The sequence below is a fragment of the Aphis gossypii genome, unplaced genomic scaffold, assembly GCF_020184175.1.
Source record: "Aphis gossypii isolate Hap1 unplaced genomic scaffold, ASM2018417v2 Contig00460_ERROPOS81933+, whole genome shotgun sequence".
NCBI lineage: Eukaryota > Metazoa > Arthropoda > Insecta > Hemiptera > Aphididae > Aphis > Aphis gossypii.
Genome location: NW_026083117.1, coordinates 17,985 through 42,942, shown reverse-complemented (window position 1 = coordinate 42,942; position 24,958 = coordinate 17,985). Strand labels below are relative to the sequence as shown.

The window sequence follows — 24,958 nt, the reverse complement described above, 5'->3', positions numbered from 1 at the left end:
ATAATGGTACAGAATTTTATAATAATCAATTTCAAAATTTAATGAAAAAATATAAAATTGAACATTACAGTTCATACAGTGTTATTAAGTGTTCGATGGCTGAACGTGTCATACAAACTCTTAAAAATAATATATATAAACATTTTACTGCAACAGGTACATGGAATTGGTATAATACAATATCGAAAATTACGCATAACTATAATAACACAAAACATAGAACAATCAAATGTACACCGAATGAAGCTCGAGCGGATACAAACAAAATTAAATTTAATGATACATTATACAAACCAAAATTAAAAGTTAATGACAAAGTAAGAATATCTAAGTATAAACATATATTTAGTAAAGGATATACACCAAATTGGACAACGGAAATATTTACAGTTTCAAAAGTTTTACAGACAAATCCAGTAACTTATCAACTAAAAGATGGATCAGACAATATAATCTTCGGTGGTTTTTACTAGCAGGAAATTAAATTAACTGATTTTCCAGACACTTTCCTCGTTGAACGTATTATAAAAAAAGTTGGGAAAAAAATGTTTGTTAAATGGCTAGGTTTTGATTCGAGTCAAAATTCGTGGACAACATCATCAGATATTTTAAAATAAAGATTTTTTTTTTTTTTTTTTAATGTATGACACATTTTTATAATAAAAAAATATATACAAATTTTTTTATCAAGTAAAATTAATTATTTCACATGCTCTCCTAGTACTCCGTAGTCTTTTTTTAAAAAACTTAATACATCAACAATTGATATAAACAGAAAGCGCTATATAGTAATAAACTTATTCAATGAAAAATAATAAAGCTGTTGTATAATACCGCTCCTAGTGCTAAATTTATTCAATAAAAAATAATAAAGCTGTTGAATTTTGTATAATATTTCGCTAAATAACGCTGTTTATACCTACTGATTGTTGAATCATTAAGTTTTTAATTTAATTATTTTGTGAGTTTGTAATGACCATACGCCAATGTATTTATCCCATCATTCATTATATATCTTTTATCGTCATTAGCACTGAGAACAAGCTTGTTCATTGTTTTTGAATGAACAACATGTTTATTCGATTGAATGAAATTCATGTTTCTGTGAGATTATTTTTTCTCAACAGGTCTATGGTTGATAAAAGCATTTAATATCTCTATGTAATCAATAAATTTCATATGATTTTTTATTACATATTTTTTTACACCTTTTGCTTTTTTTTCTACAGTATCATCTATGGTTTTATAAGCGTATAATTTCGGTCTCAATGAAATGAATTCTTTAAGAATTATTGATTTAAGTTCGTCTTTGAAGAATCCTGGTTGGCTTTTATGAATTTCACTAAAGCAATAGTGGTCTTTAGGATAATTAGATGTGTCAAAATATGGCAATAAATCATTTTTTAAATCATCGAAAAAATGTTTTGTTTGAATGCTATATACCAAGGAATCTGTATCTGAATATAAAGAACTAATTTTTCTACCATATTTCTTTTTCATTACATTATAATGAAAATCATACATAAAAGTTTTTGAAACGTCTAAAATTGCAGATCCTACATAAATCAGTAGTATACATTTGTATGTTCTGCGCACTTTTGACTATGGAGATTGTAAAATTTTAAGAGGGATTTTTCCCCTCAAACTTTTTTTTTCTCCGCTGTACCAGACTGCGGTGATTGTAAAATTTTTAGGTGGATTTTCCCCCTCAAACTTTTTTTTCTCCGCTGTACCAGTAAAAAAACACTGATTTTCAAACACCATAATGTATGTTCTGCGCACTTTTGACTGCGGAGATTTTTAAAATTTAAGGTATAGTTTCCGCCTTAAACCAATTATTTTTTCCCCTGTTACACATAAAGTTTAAACAGTGTATACACACTTCAACACTATTTATTTCCCTTGTAAGTTAAACATTCAGGTTACACTGTAATTTCATTTTTAATAAATTATAGATAAAAGTCGTTTTATTTAATTCATTCCAGTTCAGACAGTTCAGTTAATATTCAACCATCGTTCAATCAGGTTCTGTTAGTTTTAATCAAGTTTAATTCATTTAAGTTTTTTTTATTTTTTTTTTATAAAAAATGAATTTTCAACAAATTAACAACAGTTTTTGTTCACTTGTTTCGTTAGTACGAAACAATGCATATCCTACATATCCAGAATTCACTACATTTATATCAAGATTGAAAACATTCAATTTATTTCCGTTGACTTCATCTCAAGATAAATACTCATTAGCTGAAAGCGGTTTTATATATTCAGGGAAAAAAGATATTGTTGAATGTTTTTGCTGCGGTATTATATTGCATCGTTGGGAAAAAGAAGATAATCCATGGATTGAACATTCAAGATGGAATCCGAAATGTGTTTTTGTATTATTATCAAAAGGAAATCAGTTTGTTGAAAATGTAGTAAAAAAATATGGTAAGATTATCGATATTTTGTGATTATGATTGTGGATCAAGGTCATATGATACTGTTGTTTAGTTCATTTAATAAATATTTATTTATTTATTTTTTTTTTTAAACTTTATATTTCAATAAAAAAAAATCTGAATTTAATAAACTTAAATGTGTTAATAACTTATTTAATACCTCTTGAACGTATAGCCTAGTGGGATAACGAGGCTAATTTAAATTTATTATGTTAATGATTTTTAAAAAATGTTTCAGGTTCTATCTAATTAGGTAGGTAAGTATAATAACTCTTTACTGTTTATAAAACTAGATACTATACGTTCACATTTTTTTTTATTTTTTTCTTTTTTAACCTTACATTTGTTTAGTATATAACATGTATGGATAAAGAAAACTTGTTAGTTTGAGCTAAGCTGTCTAGTGATCATATTCATATTTCTAGAAAAAAATACTGTTTACTGTTTTTTTTTATTTTATCAATATGAATCCATCAATCGTTGTATCAAAATCTGTGTTCGATATTCGTCCTTTTAGTAAGAAAAGTGTAACCGTTGGACTTCTAGTTAATAAGCAAATTTCAATTATTATATTATTAGAATGTAAATTAACTAAAAAAGTTGTAACGTTAGATCTTGATCAGTGGTGTTAATGTGCGAAAACAATTTTAATACAATTATCGAAAATTTGCATACTCGTTGTAAACGTGTTAAGATAGCTGATAATTTTTTCTACTCTGTTAATGTAAACCAATCAACTATAGTTTTATATTCTAATGATAATTATATAACATTATCTCATATTGATCTTCATCGTTTGAAACAATTACAACATTGTATTGACTTGTATATTGTTGAAAAACAGAAAAAATTGGAATCATACCAAAAAACGTTTGATACAGCTTATACGTTAATTAAGTCTGACGTAAATGGGTTACCATCATCTTGTCAACGAAACGAATTTACAAATCAATACATTCAAAATTATGATTTCAGCTACAGTAATATACAAAGTGAAGATTGTTCATTTATGTACGAGTTACTACAATTTCATTTTAATTCATTGTCGAACATGATATTACAAGATTTAGTGATGTAATATAAAAAAAAGTTTCTTAATTTATTTTAATTTATCGTTCTTGTTAAAAAAAAAAAAAATGTAAAATTAACACCACTTATATACCAACTTTCAATATTTTTATTTTTATTTTTTTATTTTTATTTATTTTTATTTTTATTTTAACCTATAAATGAATTATTATTATTTTTTTTTTTTTTTATCTAAATAATAAAAATAAATATAAATATAAAATTTTTTTTTTTTATTAAATAAAATTAATCCAACACCATATCCTATTACATACATTTTATAAGTTTATTTTTTTTTTGGTCTGTGTCTGAGAAGCTTCTTGGCGGGATGTCGCATCATTTTGTCGAAAACAGATTGAATGAGCGTCACCATTTCTTTGGCTGTAGTTAAATCATCCGGATGCTGTCCTGTTAAAGATATTTTGAGTGAGCATTCAACATGCTTCCATCTAAAAAAGTTAGGTTAGGTTAAATTAATTTTATTATAAATATTTCACTTTAGTTAAATATATATATATATATATATATATTATTATTATTATTATTACCTATCTTGCAGAGCAAAATTAGCAATTTTAGCACATTTATAATGTGCTATAGTCCAGTAATCTACAGCCGTATTGTCTACAGGTGTCTTAACCGTTAATGAACAATCATCCTTTTTTATATTCAAGGTGTTCTCTGCACCGGTTGGTATAGTTGGATCTGTTATTAAATCTAATATTTTGTCTGTATAACAAATAGCGGTGCTCTATAAAATAATAATTAAATTATATTTTTTTTACTTTTTCGTAATATGTCATAAATTTATATAACTCACCTTTTTCGTCTTTTTCGATACTGGTTTCTTCTCCGGTTTTACAGCTAACCTTTTCGATGTACCTTTTTTTTGAGATGTTGTTGCAATATTATCCTATAATTAAAATAGACGATAAGCTGATGACGGTTTACAAAATAAATTTTTCATAAAATATTTAATGTCTTTTAATTAAAATAATTATATATTATATTATAATAAAAAAAAAAATAAAAAATAAATGTTTTTTTTTTTACTTACTTCGGAAAATACAACCGACTCCTCGTCATCGCTTTTAAATGAGTAGCAGGACATTTTTTCAAAATTAAATTAATTTTATTAAAAAAAGTCTAGATTGTAAAATCTGTTGAAGTATACTGAATATACTGTATCGATGAATCTCTTATATATGTAACCACTTCTACTCCTCCTCTTAAGTCTAAAATAATCAGTTCAGCTAAAACACTAACTAGAATAAAATTTGAAAGGTACGTCTTTTCATAATCGAAAAAATAGAATGTAATAACAAGTGCGATTTTTATCTAAAAGAATGTAATTGACTTCTACATTTCAATGTCAGATTTGAAAGGTTATATAAAATTTAGCAAGGTACGTAAATTTAGCAAGGTAAGATTAAAATTAAATAATTGGTTATAGTAAACATGAAATAGAAACGTACGTATATTTTGGTGACTACGCCGCCCAAATAGTTTAATATAAAAGCGGTTGTGGTAGTATTAAGAATTAGACATACAGCTAGTTCAGTAGAAACACTATCTAGAAATCCGGCATATTACATTACTTCATTCCTGTTGCCCTGAGCTGATATTAGTTGGTTAGATTTAGAATAATGAATAATAATATATTAAATAATTGGATTATGAACATAGTTTTAATAATCGTTTATATATATATATATATATTTTTTAAAGATTAAAAAATATGTATTTAAATAATTGGTTATAGTAAAATATGAAATAGAAACGTATAGTCGAATTTCCTGTTTACCATGACACGTACGTATATTTTGGGGGACTACACCCAAATAGTTTAATATAAAATGGGTTGTGGTAGTATTAAGAATTAGACATAGTTAAGCCTCACTCACACATAGACCGATGACATTGTTCTATACTTAACAATACATCGGGCTTGCTTTTATTATATTCATCGTCTCAGTGAATAAATAACTTTTAATTCAAACTTCCTACACATACGACAAAGTGGACTTCGTCGTTAAATCGTGCTGAACCATCTTCACCAAGACCGGTTCACTACAACTAGAAGCCAGTATATTTTTTTCCAGAAATGTAAGTACTATTACTTTACTACTATTAACTAGCTTTAAATTAAACATTTACTATTATCATGTAGAATTTTAGTTTTATTATTTGAATCGGTTGACTATTATAATTTTCCACTATAAAAAATGATTACATTTAATAATGGTATTTTACACAATTTTCACCACAAATAGGTTCATTTAAATACATATGTAATTTGTATCAAAAATATAACATGTATTTGCGTTACATAAATAAATTAATTTTAGTTTATTTTTTTTTTTTACATCACGTTAGAAAACGAAATGAAAAATGTAATTTGTACCAGCCCTAAAATTGAGTATAGTACGAAACATTTTGAATAGTTCAAAAAGATTAGTGTGTAGTACAACATTTAAAAGTATGTCATTTATAATAATAATAATATGTATAATTTTATATCTTCACATTTTTAAAAATAAAAAATAAATATTTTAATAGTTTTTTCCAAACCACATATACACAGTCACACAGATACATCGTAAACAATATTTTGTGTTGTTACGTCTTATACATTTACTACAACTAAGCTGATTATAACGACTTAATTATAGTTATTATTATTTTTGTTATAATCAGCTTAGTTGTAGTAAATGTGCGGTATATACACGGAATATATTCTGTGGTATATATAAATATATATATATATATATTTATATATACCACATATATAAAAATAGTTACAAGCTTTTTCTCGTTTCTTACAGAGTTTAGTTGATATAAATAGTTATAAATTATGTTTTATTTTTTAAAAAATAGTATAATATACTTAACAAGAATTTACTTATTTAATATATATAGAGTTTGTTTTACTTATACATTTATTTATAATTAAAGTATGATTGATTTTATATGTTTTATGAATTATTGCTAAACAAAAATTTACTTATATATATATACATTTTATTATAATTATAATTTTAATAAGGTGAACAATGTTACAAATTATAATTTTAGTAGGTACAGATTAGATAATGCCCCTTTTTAAAATTTTATTTGGTGTGAATTATAAACTTGAAAAGTGGTACAAATTATTAAAAAAAAATACATTTTTTTTTAGATGTGGTGTAAATGAGATATAGTTTTTACATTACCTTTTTTATATTTAAAATAAAAAAATAAACGAATAAATATTTACCTATAATTTCAGATTTTTTTAAAAAAATGGAATCTCCTCAAATCATATATATCCAATCTTTGATAGAAGAATTAGAATTGAAAGTTTTAGAAAACGAAAAAAGTGTTGATCAAGATGAAGAAAGAAAAAAAATAGATATAAGAGTTTTAAATAAAAAGATTCATGGTTTATAAAAACAAAAAATAATAAACCTAATTGAAATAGACAAGTTAAGAAATGAAAAAAGAAACATTTTAGACGATTATAATTTTTCTTATTATATTGGTCTACAATGTAATAGACGTTTACGTTATCGTTCCTCAATTTTGAATAATCAACTAGAAGATTTAATAAATAAATTTGTTTAAATAAATCTATTTTCCATTTTTTCTTTTTTATACACCTACTTGTATAGAAGTATTACTTTGTTCACAATAGCTTTTCCAAAACATAAAAAAAATGTTTTTTTTTTTTAGAAAATGGATTTACTTAACCATATCTTAATTGAAATTCATCGATTGGATGAAGAAATCGATAATAATGATGAGAAGGAAGTACAAAGTAAACATGAACAAAGAAAAACCATAATTTTAATCAAAAGAAAAATTAAAATATTAAGATATGAAAAATACTTAGCTAAAACACTTTTACAAGATATAAAAAAAATAAAAATCTTAAAAGAGAATATAATAAATTTGAGAAATGAAATATTACTTGTTAATAAATATTATGATTTGTATGGTTATGTTAGATTTCGAAAACAGACGTTAGCTTTTAGCTTATCATCTGCATAGCGATTATTGTACATTATTGGATGATCTAAATTTATTAACAGAATCTTTTTGTTTGAATCTAAAATGATTTTTTTTTAAAAAAACTAAGTACTCATAGTTTATTTAAGAATGTTATTATTATTATTTTTTTAAAAATGTAAAACAAAAAAACATACATTTATATATAAATATTATGTGTTTTTTATTATTTCAGCTCATTATAAACAGAAATATAATAACAAAAAAACAGCGTATGAACACGATTGGAAGTGGACTTATTGAAATAGAAATATTTAGAAAAGGTTCAAAAACTTTCATAATTAAGAACTGTGAAAATTATATAGATTACAAATTATTTTTTAACTATATTTCACATGGGTTAATTTTAAAGTTAAAACAATCGTGTATTAAAACGTCGATCAAATTTAATTTACACGTTGACGCTACTTACACACGTCCTATAACACATGATAAACAAGATGTGGCTTTTAAAACTTCGAATGTTTTAGCATGTAATTCATCCGATTTCGCTAGTTTGTTAAACACAAAGTTTGATAAAATATTAGCTGAAGAATCTGAATTTATTGCTAAAGGTTCAGGATGGACACTTGTTTCAATAGATGGGTTACAGTTGAGAATCAATTTAGTAAATCCATTAAAAGGAGGTGCAGATTTACTTAAATTTATACGAAAAAAAAGGCTATTATAAACGTTAAAAATAAAGATAAATACTGTTTTAAATATTCTATACTGACCAAATATGATAAGCGTTCTAATAAATCACGATTTAACCAAAATATTTTGATTTTCTCGAAAAAAAGAGTGAGTTAGATTTTAAATGTATTGATTTCCCAACACCAATAAATCAAATTAAAAAATTTGAACGTTTAAATAATGTTTCAGTTAATGTTTATAGTTTAAATAATAAAGGTACTATTTTCCCTCTATTTATAAATAATAAAGAAGAAAAAAATCATTTTGATCTATTTTTTGTCAATAATCATAAAACATCGCATTATTGTTATATTAAAGATTTTTTAAGATTTATTAGAAGTCAGAAAACTAAAAATTGTTCTAAATTAATTATTTGCAAGAGGTGTTTTACAACTTTTGGAAATAAACCATGTAAAAGTAAACTTTGGGGTGAAACAGGATTAACTGAACATAAAAAAATGTGTAGTAAGAATAAATTAGGAAGACCGATAATGTTTGAAGAAGGAAAAGAAAATAAATTCATATTTTTTAAAAGTTATGAAAAAACTTCTAGAATACCATTTGTTATTTATGCTGACTTTTAATGTATTTTAAAACCTAAACAGACAAATGAATTCACTGAAACTAGTAAAACTTATATCACACATTTACATGAAATTATGAGTTATGCATTTTATGTAAAAGTCGACTATAATATTATCACAGAAAAGTTAATGCGACAGTTTAAAATTCCAACAAACATAATAATTTATAGAGGTATTGATGCGGCAAAAAAGTTTATGGAAAATATGATTGATATTTCAAAAAATATAAATGATATTTATCAAATTAATGTACAAATGATTACGTTGACTGAAAAGGAGGAAAAAGAATTTCAAATAGCAAAGGTTTGTAAAATATGTTTATTATCTTTTGAAGAAAATGAATTATATAAAGTTAGAGATCACTGTCATATTACTGATAAATATAGACAATGTATTTGTTTTAAATGTAATTTTGAAATAACCAACCCATCATTTGTTCCATTTTTTTTTCATAACTTATCATACGATAGTCACTTTATAATTCGAGAACTTGGTTTTGATGATAAGAATATACATGTTATTCCAAATTCTGTAGAAAAATATATATTTTTTAGTAAAGAGATTGCTCCGAGATTTAGTATAAAATTCGTTGATACATTCCGTTTTATGGCCTCCTCATTAAGCGAGCTTGCAAAAAATTTACTTGAAGATAAATCAAGGTTTAAAGAAACTTTAAAATTATTTTCTAATAAAACATTTGATTTAGTCACACGAAATGGGGTTTTCCCTTATGAGTATATTGATAGTTGGAGTAAATTAAACGAAACTCGATTACCTTCAAAATCTGCATTTTATAACTCTTTAAAAAATGAAGAAATTAATAATAATGATTATTCTCATGCTAAAAAAATTTGGAAAGGATTTAATATTAAAACTTTGGGTGAGTATAGTGATCTTTATTTGAAAACTGATGTCACCATACTAACGGATGTGTTCGAAAATTTTAGAGATTTATGTTTATCCACTCTTAGTCTAGATCCTGCTCATTATATGACTGCTCCAGGATTTGCTTTCGATTGTATGCTTAAATATACTAAGGTTAAATTAGAAAAATTGACTGATTATAACATGCTTTTATATTTTGAATCCTCAATCAGAGGGGGTATCTGTCAATCAGTTAAAAGATATGCTAAAGCAAACATACCAAACATTAAAGGTTTGAACTATAATCCTAATAAATCAATTTCATGGATTACATATCTTGATTGTGTAAATTTATATGGAAATTCGATGTTAACTGAGCTACCTTTCAAAGATTTCGAATGGGTTGATGACTTGAACATAGATGTTACTAAAATTCCTGATGATTCAAAAGTCGGATATATATTAGAAGTTGATATTGATTATCCTGAATATTTACATGAAAAACATAATGATTTCCCGTTTTTACCTTTAAACGAATGTCCTCCAAATTCAAAAGTTAAAAAATTATTAACTACTTTATCATCAAAAAAAAAAAATATATATTACACTATAAAAATTTAAAACAAGCAATTGCTAATGGTCTTAAATTAGTAAAAATTCATCGATAAATCAAATTTTCACAGAGTAAATGGATGGCCTCATATATCGAACTATGTACGAGAATGAGGAGAGAAGCTAAAAACAGATTTGAAAAAGATTTTTGGAAGTTATTAATTAATAGCGTTTTTGGTAAATGTATGGAGAATGTTCGAACTAGAGTTTCTTTAAAACTGGTTACATCAGATAAACAAGCAAATAAATTGATGATGAAAAATACTTTTAAAGATAGAACTATATACTCTGAAAATCTTATGGCTATTCACCAACATAAGGAAACTATCAAATTCGATAAAGCAATTTATGTAGGGTCTGCAATTTTAGATGTCTCGAAAACATTTATGTATGATTTTCATTATAATGTAATGAAAAATAAATATAATAATAAAATACGATTATTGTACTCGGATACAGATTCTTTGATATATAATATTCGAACATTTAATTTTTTTGATGATATTAGATGATACGGTTCGTCCGGATGGACGACCCGTTTCGTAAATAAATACACTTCTTTGTTTTGAGTATTACGTGTTTCTATTTCTATAAAATAATAATTATATTTGACAAAGCAAGGGCCGAGTAAAGCGTCGATTTGTTCCGACCAGACTTGCATAAGTGGGTCGACACAATCGGGGGCGCTTGGGTTTTAGCCGGGCAATTACCGGGCTCTAACTGTACAGTGGGTTAGTTTATATTACAAAATATATATACATAGGGCGTGGGATCCGGCCGATGTCGGTTAGGTTAGGTTTTGCCTGGTTTTTCACTAAATACTTCTGGGAAATCATGAATTAGTTTGTCTAACCTCTGTTGTAAATGACCTGGTAAGTTTTTTATTCTATTTTCCTTGTGAACTTCTGTGACAGTTTTCGTTGATATTGCCCTTAGGTGTACTGGATTTTCCTGTATTTTATCCATTAGTTGTATTTCGTGTATTTTATTATTAATTTTCAATACCAATGTTCTTCTCCCGAAATCGATTGATGCTTCGTGGTTTTCCAGGAAATCATTTCCTAATATTCCGTTTTCGTTAAGATTTTTTATTACCATAAATGGTGATTGCAATACATTTTCTCCAATTTGGATTGGTAGTAATATTTGAGTCTTTATCTTTGTCATTTTGTCCCCTATTGCGTTGTATATGTGTAGTCCGTTTACCGGGATTGTCGGTGTTTTAGGGTTTTCGTCTGTTATTACCTGTTGATAGTGCTCCGAAATTGCACTTATTTCTGCTCCGGAGTCTATTAACATTTCGTATGTTGTGTCCTTGATTTTGATTTTAACGTATGGGCATCCTTTTGATGTTGTCTTTTTTATTTCTTCGTCATATTCGTCGTCCTGTAGTAGGTCCGATGCTTTTAATATTGCTAATTTTTTTGTGGTTTGTATTTGGTCAGGGGTGTTTATGACAGTGGCTGATCCAGGTCCATCGTCCCCCATTTTTGGTTTTTTGACTCATCGCTGTTTTCAGTTTCTATATCGTTTTCCTCGTATGTCTCATTATCATCATCGTTGTATATTACCATTTGTTTTACTGCTTTCGGGACGTATTGGTTCTGTTGTGTTTTTTCTCCCGCTGATTGCCGCGTGTTTGGTTGGTATGGCGTTTGATTATTCCCAATCGGCTGTCGTGTCTGTTGTACTGCATTATATTGCCCCTGCCGATAGTTGAAGTTTCGTGGTTGTTGCTGCATATTATATCGACTTGCAAATTGTTGTGTTTGATTATTTTGTTTGATTGGTTCCTCTTCGTGATTTTTATTATTTTCTAATTCACCTAATTTTTCCCATATAGGTAAAAACTTCTTTTCTTTTGTTGTTTGTATATATGCTTGGATAGCTATCGGGAAATGTTTTGTAATTAAGTTGATTGCTTGTTCTTCATTCATCTTAGGTGAGTCTAAGTGTTTTAATTCCGCCATCCAATGATGAAAATGTTCCTGAAAATCCTTTTTAATAGGTTTTTTTCCCGCTTCTGTGCATTTAATGAAAATCTCCCATTGATGATTTTCAGAGAAAAAATGCTTGAGGAACAATTCACTGAATGTTACTTCGTCTAGAGCTGCATCTTTGATCATTGTGTACCATTTTGATGCTTTTCCACGAAGATTGTTTTCTATTACTATCATTTTTTCTCTTCTGGCAGTAATTTGTTTGTGATCCAGGTAATTATACATATCCTTAAGGAATTGTTTTGGGTGTTCTGTCTTGCTCTCTCCACTAAATGTTGGGGCTGTAATATCTACTGTTGATCTGGTGATAGTGTTAATAACATTACCATCGTTTTTTGTATTCTGTAATGAAGTAACATTGGTCTGTAATGTCTGGATATCTTTTTCTTGCCGTGCTGTCGTCACTAGTAGTTTGGTATCTGTGTCATTAATGAGTTGTCGTAACGCTTCATATTGATTTTCCATCATCTCTAGTTTCTTATGTAGCTGTTGTGTGGTCTTTTCTAATGCTGCTACCTTTCCCTCTAACTGTCGTGTTTTTTCCGTCGGGTCCTCCCCAGGCGTCGCCTGGTTCCGTCTAGTCATGTTGTCGTTTTAATAATTAATAACAAGTATATAATACTCCGAACCGACTAATAAGATCGACAGATATACGATTCTACCGTACCGACTAGTAAAATTGCCGGGTATATGATTCTACCGTACCAACTAGTAAATCCGTTTGTTGATTATATCTTTCAGACGTGCCAGCTAGGCAATGTGTTTGCAATGAATAATCGTATTGGTTATACGTTTCTAACGTACCGACTAGTAAACTCGACGAGTATATGCTTCTGCCGTACCGACTAGTAGATCCGTTTGTCAGCCGTGCCAGCTAGGCAATTTGTTTGCAAAGAATAACCGTACTGGTTATTATCGGGTATACGTTTCTGACTTACCGACTAGTAAACTCGACGAGTATACGCTTCTGCCGTACCGACTAGTAGATCCGTTTGTCAGCCGTGCCAGCTAGGCAATTTGTTTGCAAAGAATAACCGTACTGGTTATTATCGGGTATACGTTTCTGACGTACCGACTAGTAAACTCGACGAGTAGGTATATGCTTCTGCCGTACCGACTAGTAAACTCGACGAGTATATTGTTTTGCCGTATGTATTTGTTTCTCCTCTCTTCTGGTTGGTCGTGTTGAGTCACGGGTTGGGCGCCAGTTTATACGGTTCGTCCGGATGGTTAGGTTAGGTACAAACTGTACAGTGGGTTAGTTTATATTACAAAATATATATACATAGGGCGTGGGATCCGGCCGATGTCGGTACAAACTTATGTAAGCGGTATTCCGACAACGAGCCTGGATCGGATAGGACAGCTTAATTAAGCGCCTAGGTGGGTAGTGTGTTGGCCCTGAAAAGGGCCGTTTTATTGAAGCGTCGCCGGATTGCACGTCGACACAGGTCTTTTACCGTTGAACGGTAGCCACGGGGATAGTCAGCGCCGGGCGTCTGGACACGGCACCGTCTGTGGATCGTCGTCGCCGGATTACACGTCGACACGGGTCTTATACCGTTGAGCGGTAGCCAAGTGGATAGTCAGCGCCGGGTTGCACGTCGACACGGGTCTTATACCGTCGAGCGGTAGCCACGTGGATAGTCAGCGCCGGGCGTCTGGACACGGCACCGTCTGTGGATCGTCGTCGCCGGATTACACGTCGACACGGGTCTTATACCGTTGAGCGGTAGCCACGTGGATAGTCAGCGCCGGATTGCACGTCGACACGGGTCTTATACCGTCGAGCGGTAGCCACGTGGATAGTCAGCGCCGGGATTCTCAGGACGATGCTGGCAGCCGTAGAGCGGCGTTTCGTCGTTGTCGGTCAGCCGACACTGCAAGTTACTGCCGTGGAGCGGCAGTTTCGTCCGTAGTCCGCTGTTAAACGATACTTGAAGCCGTAGATCCGCGTTTCGTCGTTGTTGGTCAGCCGGTGAATCACGTTATTGCCGTGGAGCGGCAATTTCGTCCGTAGTCGGCTGCTGAACGATGATTGAGGTCGTTGAACGGTATTTCTATGGTGGTCCGGGTCTTCTTCTGTCTGGATTCTTTGGTTGATGTTGACAGTTTGAAGGTTTGGAAAAGACTGACTAGATGGTCGAAAGTGTCCGGTATTTATACCGTCTTCGGCCATCTAGTCCGTTATTGATTGGTCCGCGTGATTCGTTCTGACAGATAAAAATCACACCGTTGTTCTGCTATTTGTATTTACCCGGTGTGGTTTTTATCTGTCAGTCTTACTTGTCTTACCCAATTGATGTTGTTGGTCTTGAAAAAGACCTTTTTATACAGTTTATTCCGTAACATAGATATGATTTATTTCCGTATTTTGATACATCAAACTATCCAAAAGATCATTATTGTTTTAGCGAAAATCATAAAAACCAACCTGGTTATTTTAAAGATGAAATGGGAGGAAAAATTTTAAAAGAATTTGTTTCATTAAGACCGAAATTATATGCTTACAAGACTGAAAACAACGATGAGGTTAAAAAAGCTAAAGGTGTAAAAAAATATGTAATTAATCAACATATGTATTTTAAAAATTATATAGAAGTATTAAATGCGTACATAAACCAAATCTCTCTTGATAATAAACAAACTTGTAGAAACATGAATTTTATTCAATCGAATAAACATGTTGTTCATTCTAAAACAATGAATAAGCTTGTACTAAGTGGTAACGATGATAAACGTTTTATAACAAACGATGGGATTAATTCACTAGCATACGAACATTATAAATTAAAAAAATAATTATTCTAATATTCACTATGTTTAAGAAAATCGATATTTAGTATTTCTAAATTTAAATTATTATCATCAGTAGGTGTTTTTTCCACGCTATCTAGTGATAATAATTATTTCTAAATTTAAACAATTATCATCAGTGGGTGTCGTTCAAAGTGAAAGGAAAACATTATATGAATAACTAAAATAATTTAATTTAATACTTTTTTTTTTTTATTTTTATAAAAAGGTAAAATATGTATAAAAAAAAAAATTATTTAAAAATATCTTTCGATAATATCCATGAATTATGACTGGAATCAAAACCCATCCATTTAACAAGCATTTTATCTTTAACTTTTTTTATAATACGTTCAATTAGAAATGTGTTCGGAAAATCGGTCAATTTAATTTCTTGCTCATAAAAACCACTTAGAATTATATTGTTTGATCCATCCTATAGCTGATAAGTTATTGGTTCTGTATGTAAAACTTTTGAAACTGTGAAAATTTCTGTTGTCCAATTCGGTGTATATCCTTTACAAAATATATGCTTATATTTTGATATTCTTACTTTATCATTAATTTTAAATTTTGGTTTATATAATGTTTTATTTGTTTGTATATTTGATTTGATTTTACTTGTATTTATTCTAGCTTCATATGGTGTACATTTAATTGATCTATGTTTTGTATGATTATAATTATAAATAATTTTTGATATTTTGTTAAACCAATTACATGTACCTGCTATACGTACTATAATGTCTAATTTTATTTTTTTTTCATTAACTGTTGAAATTGATTATTATAAAATTCTGTACCATTATCTGTTTGTAATAATTTTGGATTAGCTTGTTTTATGCCGGGTTGCACCAAATATTTACACAGAGATAAACTCATTTAACTAAAGTTAAAATAAAATCTGTTGCATAAACCATGTTTTAAATGTTATCTGTAGTTAAAAATTTACTTTATCACCAGTTAAATTAGAGGGTGATTTATCGCCGTGTAAAATTTTATGTATGGTTAAATTTCGCTATCAATATTTTGTGGTCATTATTTAATATTGATAAATATATGATTCTATATTTTTATTTCATTGTAATATTATATTGTGTAATGTGTTGTGTTTTAATAGATTCTTAATTAGTTTTTAACTTAAATACTAATTTCTAACTTTAATTTTTTATGAGTAGTTCAGTAGAATTATCTTCATCAGATGATTCATCTGATGAAGAAATAGTTTTAGAAATAATTATGAGACTTCCAAAACCTAGAGTGGTTCGTGAGAGGTATAATCCTTTAAACAATTTTGACGATCATGAGTTTAAATGTCGGTTTAGGTGAGTACTTACATTATATATGTATATAATTATAATATATTTATTAAAATTGTATTCAGATTATCCAAACAAACGTTTTTGATATTGTTGCACATGATCGAAGATGAAATTATGCATCAAACGTGTCGCAATAATGCAATTTCACCAGTAAATCAATTGTTAGTGGCTCTTCGATATTATGCAACTGGAGCATTTCAGGTATGCTTTATAAATGATTATGAAATAACCTAATAATTAAATATATAACATATTAAATTCCTATAAACGAAATTAGGAAGTGATGGGAGATTTAATCCATATTCACAAATCTACTGTTTGCCGGATTATTAAACGTGTTTCTGTAGCAATTGCTAAACTTCGGCATCACTTTATTAAAATGCCAACCTCTCAAAATGAACAACAAGCTATACAGTTGGGATTTTATAGAATGAGAGGTTTTCCAACAGTAATAGGTGCTATTGATTGCTCACACGTTCGAATACAATCACCCAATAGTGATATAGGGGAACAATTTCGAAACAGAAAAGGATATTTCAGCATCAATGTACAAGCAGTATGTACTAGTAATCTTGTAATTACTAATTTAGTTGCTAGGTAAGTAGTTATATAAAACAGCATGTAAAAATTATGTGTGAACATAAATTTATGAATTTTTTTACAAAACTATGTCATTAAATTTGTATTAGATGGCCTGGTTCTGTCCATGATTCAACAATTTTTGATAATAGCATGCTTCGAGCACAATTTGAAAATAATGAGTTTGGCAAGTGTGTTTTGCTTGGGGATGGAGGATACCCATGTCGAAGCTATTTATTGACACCTTTACTAAATCCACGATCAGAATCTGAGAGAAGATATCAGGTAGCTTATAATTTTAATAAACTATTCAAATAGTTTTATTTTATATTATATTATTATTATTAATATTTATTAATATTATAATATTATATTATATTATATATATTTATTAATATTATATTATATTATATAATTCAAATGTAAAATTATGATTTCAGAAAGCACAAATAGGAACTAGAAATGTGATTGAGAGACTATTTGGAATTTGGAAAAGAAGGTTTCCAGTATTAGCTATTGGATTACGTACAAAGGAAGACACTACCATGGCTACAATTGTTGCAACAGCTGTTCTCCATAATTTATTAATCCAGGAAAATGATGTGATGCCACCAGAAGATATAGTTGATGATCAAGAATTGTTTCAAGAAATTACAACCTTACCAATAGCAAGGCAAAATGAAGTTGGGAATGCAGTGAGAACAAATTTAATAAACACTGTATTTCATATTTAAAAAAAAAAAAATATAAAGTAACAAAAAATAGAATACTCTTTTTCTTTAAAACAATAAACATAACATTTTACCTTTATAACATAAACAATAAACATAACATTTTATAAAATAAAATAACAATAAAGTAGTAAAACTATTGATGATAAAAATAATGTTTGTCAAATTAAAAAAAAATTAGTTGCTTCTTTTATTATTAAGTTCTAATAACAAAATTTGATTTTTTATTTCATTGTGTTGAACTTCTAAATTTTGTGTTATTAATTTTTTTTGCATAACTTCTTTTTCAATTTCTGTCGTTTCTAAAGAAATTTTAGCTTTTTTTATTTTAAGTTGATAGAGTTCTTTTTCCATATCCAACTTAGTACTTGATATTGTTGAACGTTGCTGAACAATCTTGTTTAATCCTTCATAAACTTTTTTTGAAGAGGATAGAACTGATATATCTTTCGCTGGTTGTTTCCTATTTTCTTTTTTAGATGTTGATTGAAATAAAAACGGATCAAACTCTTTAACCAAACAAAAAAATATTTTAATTATTTTGACAATATGTGTAACAATGATTAGGATTAAAATTAAAAATATCCAATTAATACCTGTATTGTTTTCATCCATTATATTTTTAATTTGATCTTCCACTAATGTTATGTCTTTGTAAACACCAGTGTCTAAAAAAAATAATTTAATTTATTGTATTTTAATGTATTAAAAAAAATTGAACAGATCATACCATCATACACAGGTTCAACGGTCAGAATTTTATAGCTATGATCTTCAACAGGACTACTTTCTTCAACAAGACTATTTTCTTCAATAGGACTATTTTCTTCAACAGTTATAGCTTATTTCAAACATTAGATAGAAATTGTATTTGTGCCCAATAAATAAAATTAAATGCAATTTTTAAATTACCTCTGTATTCAGTATCACAATCATAATTATTTTCTAATGGATCCATTTTATCACCAAGTATACTCATGACCTTTTCCTTAATTGATGTCAATGGAAGAGATGACTGCCCACCACCAGTTTTATATACTTCTTCCTAGTTTTAAAATTATTTTTATTATTTAAAATAAATTAAATAATTAATGTGGTTTGAAGAAGATACCTTGTGTTTACGTTTCGTTGTTTTTGCTTCTTTAATGTATGCTTTATACATATATTGTAGGTCTGATTTAGATTTATATCCAGTAGTAGTTTGACAGTTGTATGACTCTTGAATAGATTCCCAAATGCCATCAATTTTTTGTGGACACTCATTCTATTCATAGAAATTAAAAAAACAAATGATTAACTGTGGTTTTTAGAAAAGAGTGCTCCTTAAGAAAAAGTATTTAAGTACAATGTTTTAAATACTTTCCTAAAATTATAATCTATTTGTACCATAGGCACAAACAGGGGGGGGGCTTTATTATACCATTATACTATTTCTTACATAATTTATGATAAATCACAACATTTTCTTACAGAATTTAAGAATAACAATATTTATTTCTAAGTTAAATAAAATATTTACTTGTTCAATAGTATATTTATGTGGCATAATTAAATCAATTAATATATTGGCATCAATTTCATCTACAGAAGATAGTAAAGTTTTATTATAATGTTCCTTGTAAATTTCAACCTAAATAAAAATTCAAGTCTTAATAACACTCATATTAAATATTAAAAATATTATTTAAAATACAATAATGTTCATACGTTTTTATTTGATTTTTCTTTTTTGGTGTCTCTCTTTGTTGTAGCATAGCAAGTCTTTAACTGAGATACGTTTCGTATCCCAGAAAGTTGCCGTGTATTACTATTGTATTGTTTTAATATAATGTCCCATACTTCGTCCTTTTTGAATTTCCAAATATTATCAGTCTAAAATTTAGAACCCTTTTATAAATACAATGAAACTAATAACAATAATAATAATATAAATATATAATATGAGATATAACTTTACCTTAACATTTTCAACAATTTCTTTATATGGCACAACTAAATCTAACAAAAGTTTTCTCTCGTCTTCTGTAAAATTCTTCCCTCTATTTTTCTTGTACATGTTCAGAAATTATACACAATAAAGTAAAACTTAAAGCCACGAAGGCACGAAATAAACTTTAATTCGAGCTTATAACAGACATTTTTAAATTATACACAAGTATAAATCAGTTTATCATTGATAAGATTCGATGATATGATTATGATGATAATATCAATTATCAACTTGTATTGCAGGTACCATTTATTTGTTAACCAGTATTTTGGTAATAACCGAAATACAAAACAATGATTGTGCAACACTCTTAAATTTAACAAGTGTTAATTTAACAAACGTTTATTTATCATTAGATTAAAATTTAACACGAGGAAAAATAATTTACCGATAGATAACGATTAGTTTGGTGCAACCGGGTATTAATATATTAAACATACCTTTTGTACATTCTTTTCCTGTTTTATTTTTCAATGATTCTACCCATACATATTTCGTGTATGTATCTATAACAACTAAAATATACTTAAAACCAAGATTTTGTTTAGAATGAGATTGCATATCCATTAAATCAGCTTGCCAAAGGTCATCTTTAAATCGTGTTATTATACTACGTCTTGGAAATACTTTTCTTGCAGGTCGATGTAGCTCATTACCTAAACCCTCTAATGTAGACATTAAACTATAATATTCCTCTCACGTAATTCTTCTATAATAGATATGATTTCATTATTTACACCAGTATTATCAGCATTTTGGGACGATGTTAAAAGATTTAATCTAACAACTAATTCATTTGGATCATCATAATACACTAATTGTGTATGAGGTATTACATCTTTATATAAACCAGATCCTTTTCTTAACTGACGGTGATAAACTAAATTTAAATAGCTGAACAGTTGGAGGTTCTTCAAATTTAGAACTAATCACTGAAGAAGAAGGTGAAATGGTTCATTTGATATGGCTGTATCATCAATAATGTTTCTTCGTTTTGCGCCTGGGCTAGATAAAAAGTTATCAAATTCTTTTAATTTTAATTGAGAAGGAGTTTTAACTTTTGTGTTATTTATTTTCAATACTTCCTCATTTAATTGTTTTTCATCAATTTTCATTCGATCATATAGAGGTTTTACAACGTTCATCCATTTGAAATATCTTGAGGTTTTAGGTTTCCCGTCTGCCTTTAAATAAACTTTACTTGTTTTTAGAATATTATAATATGATTCCATATCTTTTATCGTCATATTTTTTGGTACTTTCTCATATAATAAAGACCAAAGTCCTTTAGTCCAAGGGTAGTAATTATCAAGCAAGCGTAAGTTACCATAATCAAAAGTGACAGGAATATCTGATATTTTAAGTTGATCATTAACCGAATCATAATGCATGCCATACGATTGATCATACCGTTGTAGTTTAGGATTAGAAATTAAAAAATTATCGAACGATGAATTTGATCCGTTTTCGCTATCTCCATCACTAGTGATCAAGGTATTTTTTTTTTTAGTAGTGTCAGAAATAAATGAAGTGTTTTTTTCTGGAATTGAAGTCAATGGTTTGAGTAAAGGTATAAATGTTTCGCGAAAATAGTTATCAGAATCTATAACACCACGCTTCATGTTCATTATTTTACGTTTGATATTTTTTTTTGATAATATCAAATTTTTTAACAAAACTTTATCTTTATTCATTGAAAATAATGAACTTAATATATCTGTTTCCTTCAACTAAAGATAATACTATGTAGATTTTGTCTATATTACAACTATATTTATATACTTATTTTTTTAATAAAAGTATGAAAACCACATCTATATCTACCTTCATTCATTTCACGTGTTTTATCAATAACCATAAATCCGTAATCACTATGATTCCAGCAGAAATGAGAAGTTTTCCGTAATTCTGAGAAATCCATATCCGCTGATGAATGATTATTGAATATATGTTTTAAATTTGTATCATCCTGTTTTAGAATTATTAATAAATTTGAATTATCTCTTACCAGTTGCTTCGGAATTTTAGAATATGTTTGTGCTAAATAGAATACAGAGCTAGCACCTGAATGTCTACACATTCCGAAATATTCTCTTATTATCGACTGCGGACCACATAAAACATCATCGAAAATTATTACAAAATTCTTTTTAGTTAAATTCGGTTTTATAACTTTATCAGCGTCTGAAAATATAAAAATGTTAGCACCTTTTATATCATCTATTATTTTTTTAAATAAAACATATTTTTCTTGATTAGAAGTTTTTGAGTATAAATAAATATTTTCAAATCTTATTCCGTTTTCATGAGTGATTAGATTATACATTATATTTGTTTTACCTGAACCACTAGGACCGACTATAATAGCACGTATAGTATCAGGTAATAACGGTCCATGTCTTGACGTTTTTTTTTATTATTTGAGTATCAACGTTTGAAATATCTAATTTATCTTTCTGTTCAATCAAATCCATTTTTTTTCTTATAAATACTCTGGATTTTTTAAATTTATAACCAGTGAAAGATAGTGTGCTCAACCTGTAAGTAGAAATCAGATAAGACTGGTGAAGGTTTTATAAACTTCTTTATAAATACTGAAATAAAGTATGATGAAGGTTAAACAGAAAATAGGTATGAGTTATAAAGGTAAACATAAAAGTAATAAAAAAATAAAAAAGAGAACACTAGCTGCAAAAAAAGGAAAGGTTAAGAAAAATCCTAATGGTAAAAGATTGTTTTTAACACCAGGTCAGACAGGAGGTGCGATTCCTCTAATTCCTATTTTCGCGGGGTTATCAGCTCTCGGTAGTTTAATGTCTGGGAGTGCTAGTGTTTATAATGCAATTCAAAATTCGAAAAAAAGAAAGGTAGCGGATTGAATTTAATCAATAATGGATCAAGGAAAAAAACTGATAAAAACGTTACCTGACAGACCACTCACATCTAGAGACATTATAAAATACATTGTAAAGTTTAATATCAATCATTTCCGAGGAGTCTTTTCACGAGATGACTTACCTAAAAGTCCACGACCAATTGAATGTGGTATATTAAACTTAGACGTATCTTCAGGTGATGGAAGTCATTGGGTAGCGTTTTACAAAATTAAAGATAAGGTTGTATATTTTGATAGCTTCGGTGATTTACCTCCACCAATTGAATTACAAAAGTATTTCAAAGGAAACACGATTTTATATAACTATTCAAATTATCAAGATTTTAATTCATTTAATTATGGACATTTATGTCTTGAATTATTACAATGTATTAATCAATTACATTAAGTTTAACTGGTAATACGACTACATTATCTGTACATTATTTTCCAGCAATTGATGAGTACGATGACTCGGAAATTGCTTTGTTAAATTTACAAACATATAATACATTTCCAAACATAAATGAAACTAATAACCAGTTTGAAATACATTTAGAAAACCCCGATCGTTTACTAAATAATAATAAATTTCCAACCTGTTATATCACACTGAAAAAGGGGTGTTACGGTATTGTAACGTGCCACGTACAATCAGTTGAATTGATGTCGAATCGGAAAGGTTGTTTTTGAAATAATGAAAACTCTCGAAATTATTCTAAGTGTTTTTATTTAAAAATTATTCTAAGTCCAATTAATTGAAGTTGTGAAAAATATTCTATGTCCAAATGACAAAACTATTGATCTGGGTGACGTGAAGGTGCTCGCTCTAACTCTGGTGGATCACGTCTGAATTGTGCCTAATCTGGACCCCCTTTTTTATCGTCTAGGGACTCCCACGGTACCCTCAGACTCCTGTTGGTCTTCTGCACCTGCATCCGCTTCTGCCCACGCTTTGCGTCATCCGGGCGATAGCGCGCGTCAATTATATGACTATAATATTCTATCGGGTGAGTGCTTCCGCAACTAATATACTCTACCGTGTGGTAATTACGTATCCATAATATGTCACCAGATTATTTGTTATTACCTTCCTGCGGGTAGAAAGCATACGGGCTATGATACTTTCGATTGGTTATTACCTTTTGTTTTTAGATTCGGTTTTATTATTGCTTGCTTGACTGCTCACCCTAACATAACTATAAGGATGTCCTCTATGCTCCCAATGTTTAGAGTATTGTTGGCTATGGTAATTTATATATTACATTTAACTATCAGAGATCGTTGCAGTATTAAGGATATTAAAAATCAAATTTTGACGCAAATAGATGACTTTTATAATGTTAACGAATACATTTTAATAAAACTAACAGAGAAAATAACTTTTGATATCGGAATTGATCCAGTAGATTTTAGGACAACCATATTCAGTAATGCAACAATACGTTTTAACGTAGCAAACAGTATAGGACATTTATTGGGATTTGAAAAAAAAAATTATGAACCAGACATGCAATACATTGATGGTCATCGTTCAAAGAAAGTGGTAAATTTAAACAGTGTTAATTCAATAAAAGTATTGTGCAATATAGCTCAAGGTTCATATAGAATAGAAGTAGATAGTACACGTGTACTTGGTATTTCTAGTTCGTTAAAAGGTTATCTATCAGGTACACCTGATAATTATAATTGTTATGAAAATGCTGGTTGGATTTTTAAAAATAGTTCAAACCCAGCAAATAATAATGGAAAATTTAGTGCATGCATTCCGTTGAAATATTGGTTAGGTCTATTTGAAGACTTTAAAAAGATATTAGTTAATTCTAGATTAGAACTAATATTAACTCGATGTCAACGATTTAAACGCTCTAAAGGTAATAACCAATGCAAGTACAAATTCTGGAAAAGTTGTTTTGAATAAAATAGTTTGGAAGGTTCCACATATTACTGTTGATGATGAATAAAGGTTAAAATTATTAAAACTTATTGAAAAAGAAAAAAGTTTGTTTATCCCGTTCAGATCTTTTGAAACTTTTGAATATCCTGAACTCGGAACCACAAAAAAAAATTGTGTCGAACTTGAAGACAGCATAAAAATTAGAAAAACCACGATTTAATATAATTGGATTACAAAAAGGACGTAAAAATTCGTTAGAAAAAGATTGTGGTGTATTCGATCATTGTAATATAACTAATGTAAAAGTATTTTTAAACTCAATAGCATATCCTTATGATAATTTGAATTTAGATTTTACGAAAAATAATTTCACCTTATTATATGATATGTATAAATCGTTTCAAGAATCGTACTATGAAAAAAGTATTCGGAACCCGATATTAAGCCCATCTACATTTTTAACGCAAGTTCCAATTA

The 24,958-nt window shown here is 28.4% G+C and overlaps 3 protein-coding genes and 1 long non-coding RNA gene across 4 annotated transcripts; 2 read left to right on the top strand and 2 right to left on the bottom strand.

Moving 5' to 3' along the window:
• Positions 1-2,068: 2,068 nt before the first annotated feature.
• On the top strand, positions 2,069-3,385 carry LOC126554293 (death-associated inhibitor of apoptosis 1-like). Its single transcript, XM_050209377.1, has 2 exons — positions 2,069-2,430; positions 3,286-3,385. Exons 1-2 carry the CDS (start codon positions 2,088-2,090, stop codon positions 3,315-3,317), a joined length of 375 nt encoding a protein of 124 aa, XP_050065334.1. The 5' UTR covers positions 2,069-2,087; the 3' UTR covers positions 3,318-3,385.
• Positions 3,386-4,072: 687 nt separating this feature from the next.
• On the bottom strand, positions 4,073-4,800 carry LOC126554296 (uncharacterized). Its single transcript, XR_007606641.1, has 3 exons — positions 4,567-4,800; positions 4,330-4,422; positions 4,073-4,238 (listed from the first exon to the last, which is right to left on the bottom strand). It is a non-coding gene; the product is annotated as an uncharacterized LOC126554296 (long non-coding RNA).
• A 6,933-nt stretch (positions 4,801-11,733) lies between these two features.
• On the bottom strand, positions 11,734-12,926 carry LOC126554294 (uncharacterized). The gene has a single exon (XM_050209379.1). The coding sequence runs from the start codon at positions 12,874-12,876 to the stop codon at positions 11,743-11,745; it is 1,134 nt and encodes a 377-aa protein (XP_050065336.1). The 5' UTR covers positions 12,877-12,926; the 3' UTR covers positions 11,734-11,742.
• A 3,296-nt stretch (positions 12,927-16,222) lies between these two features.
• LOC126554292 (putative nuclease HARBI1) lies at positions 16,223-17,740 on the top strand. The gene is made up of 5 exons (XM_050209376.1): positions 16,223-16,412; positions 16,472-16,610; positions 16,687-17,006; positions 17,099-17,273; positions 17,429-17,740. Exons 1-5 carry the CDS (start codon positions 16,258-16,260, stop codon positions 17,720-17,722), a joined length of 1,083 nt encoding a protein of 360 aa, XP_050065333.1. The 5' UTR covers positions 16,223-16,257; the 3' UTR covers positions 17,723-17,740.
• Positions 17,741-24,958: the final 7,218 nt, after the last annotated feature.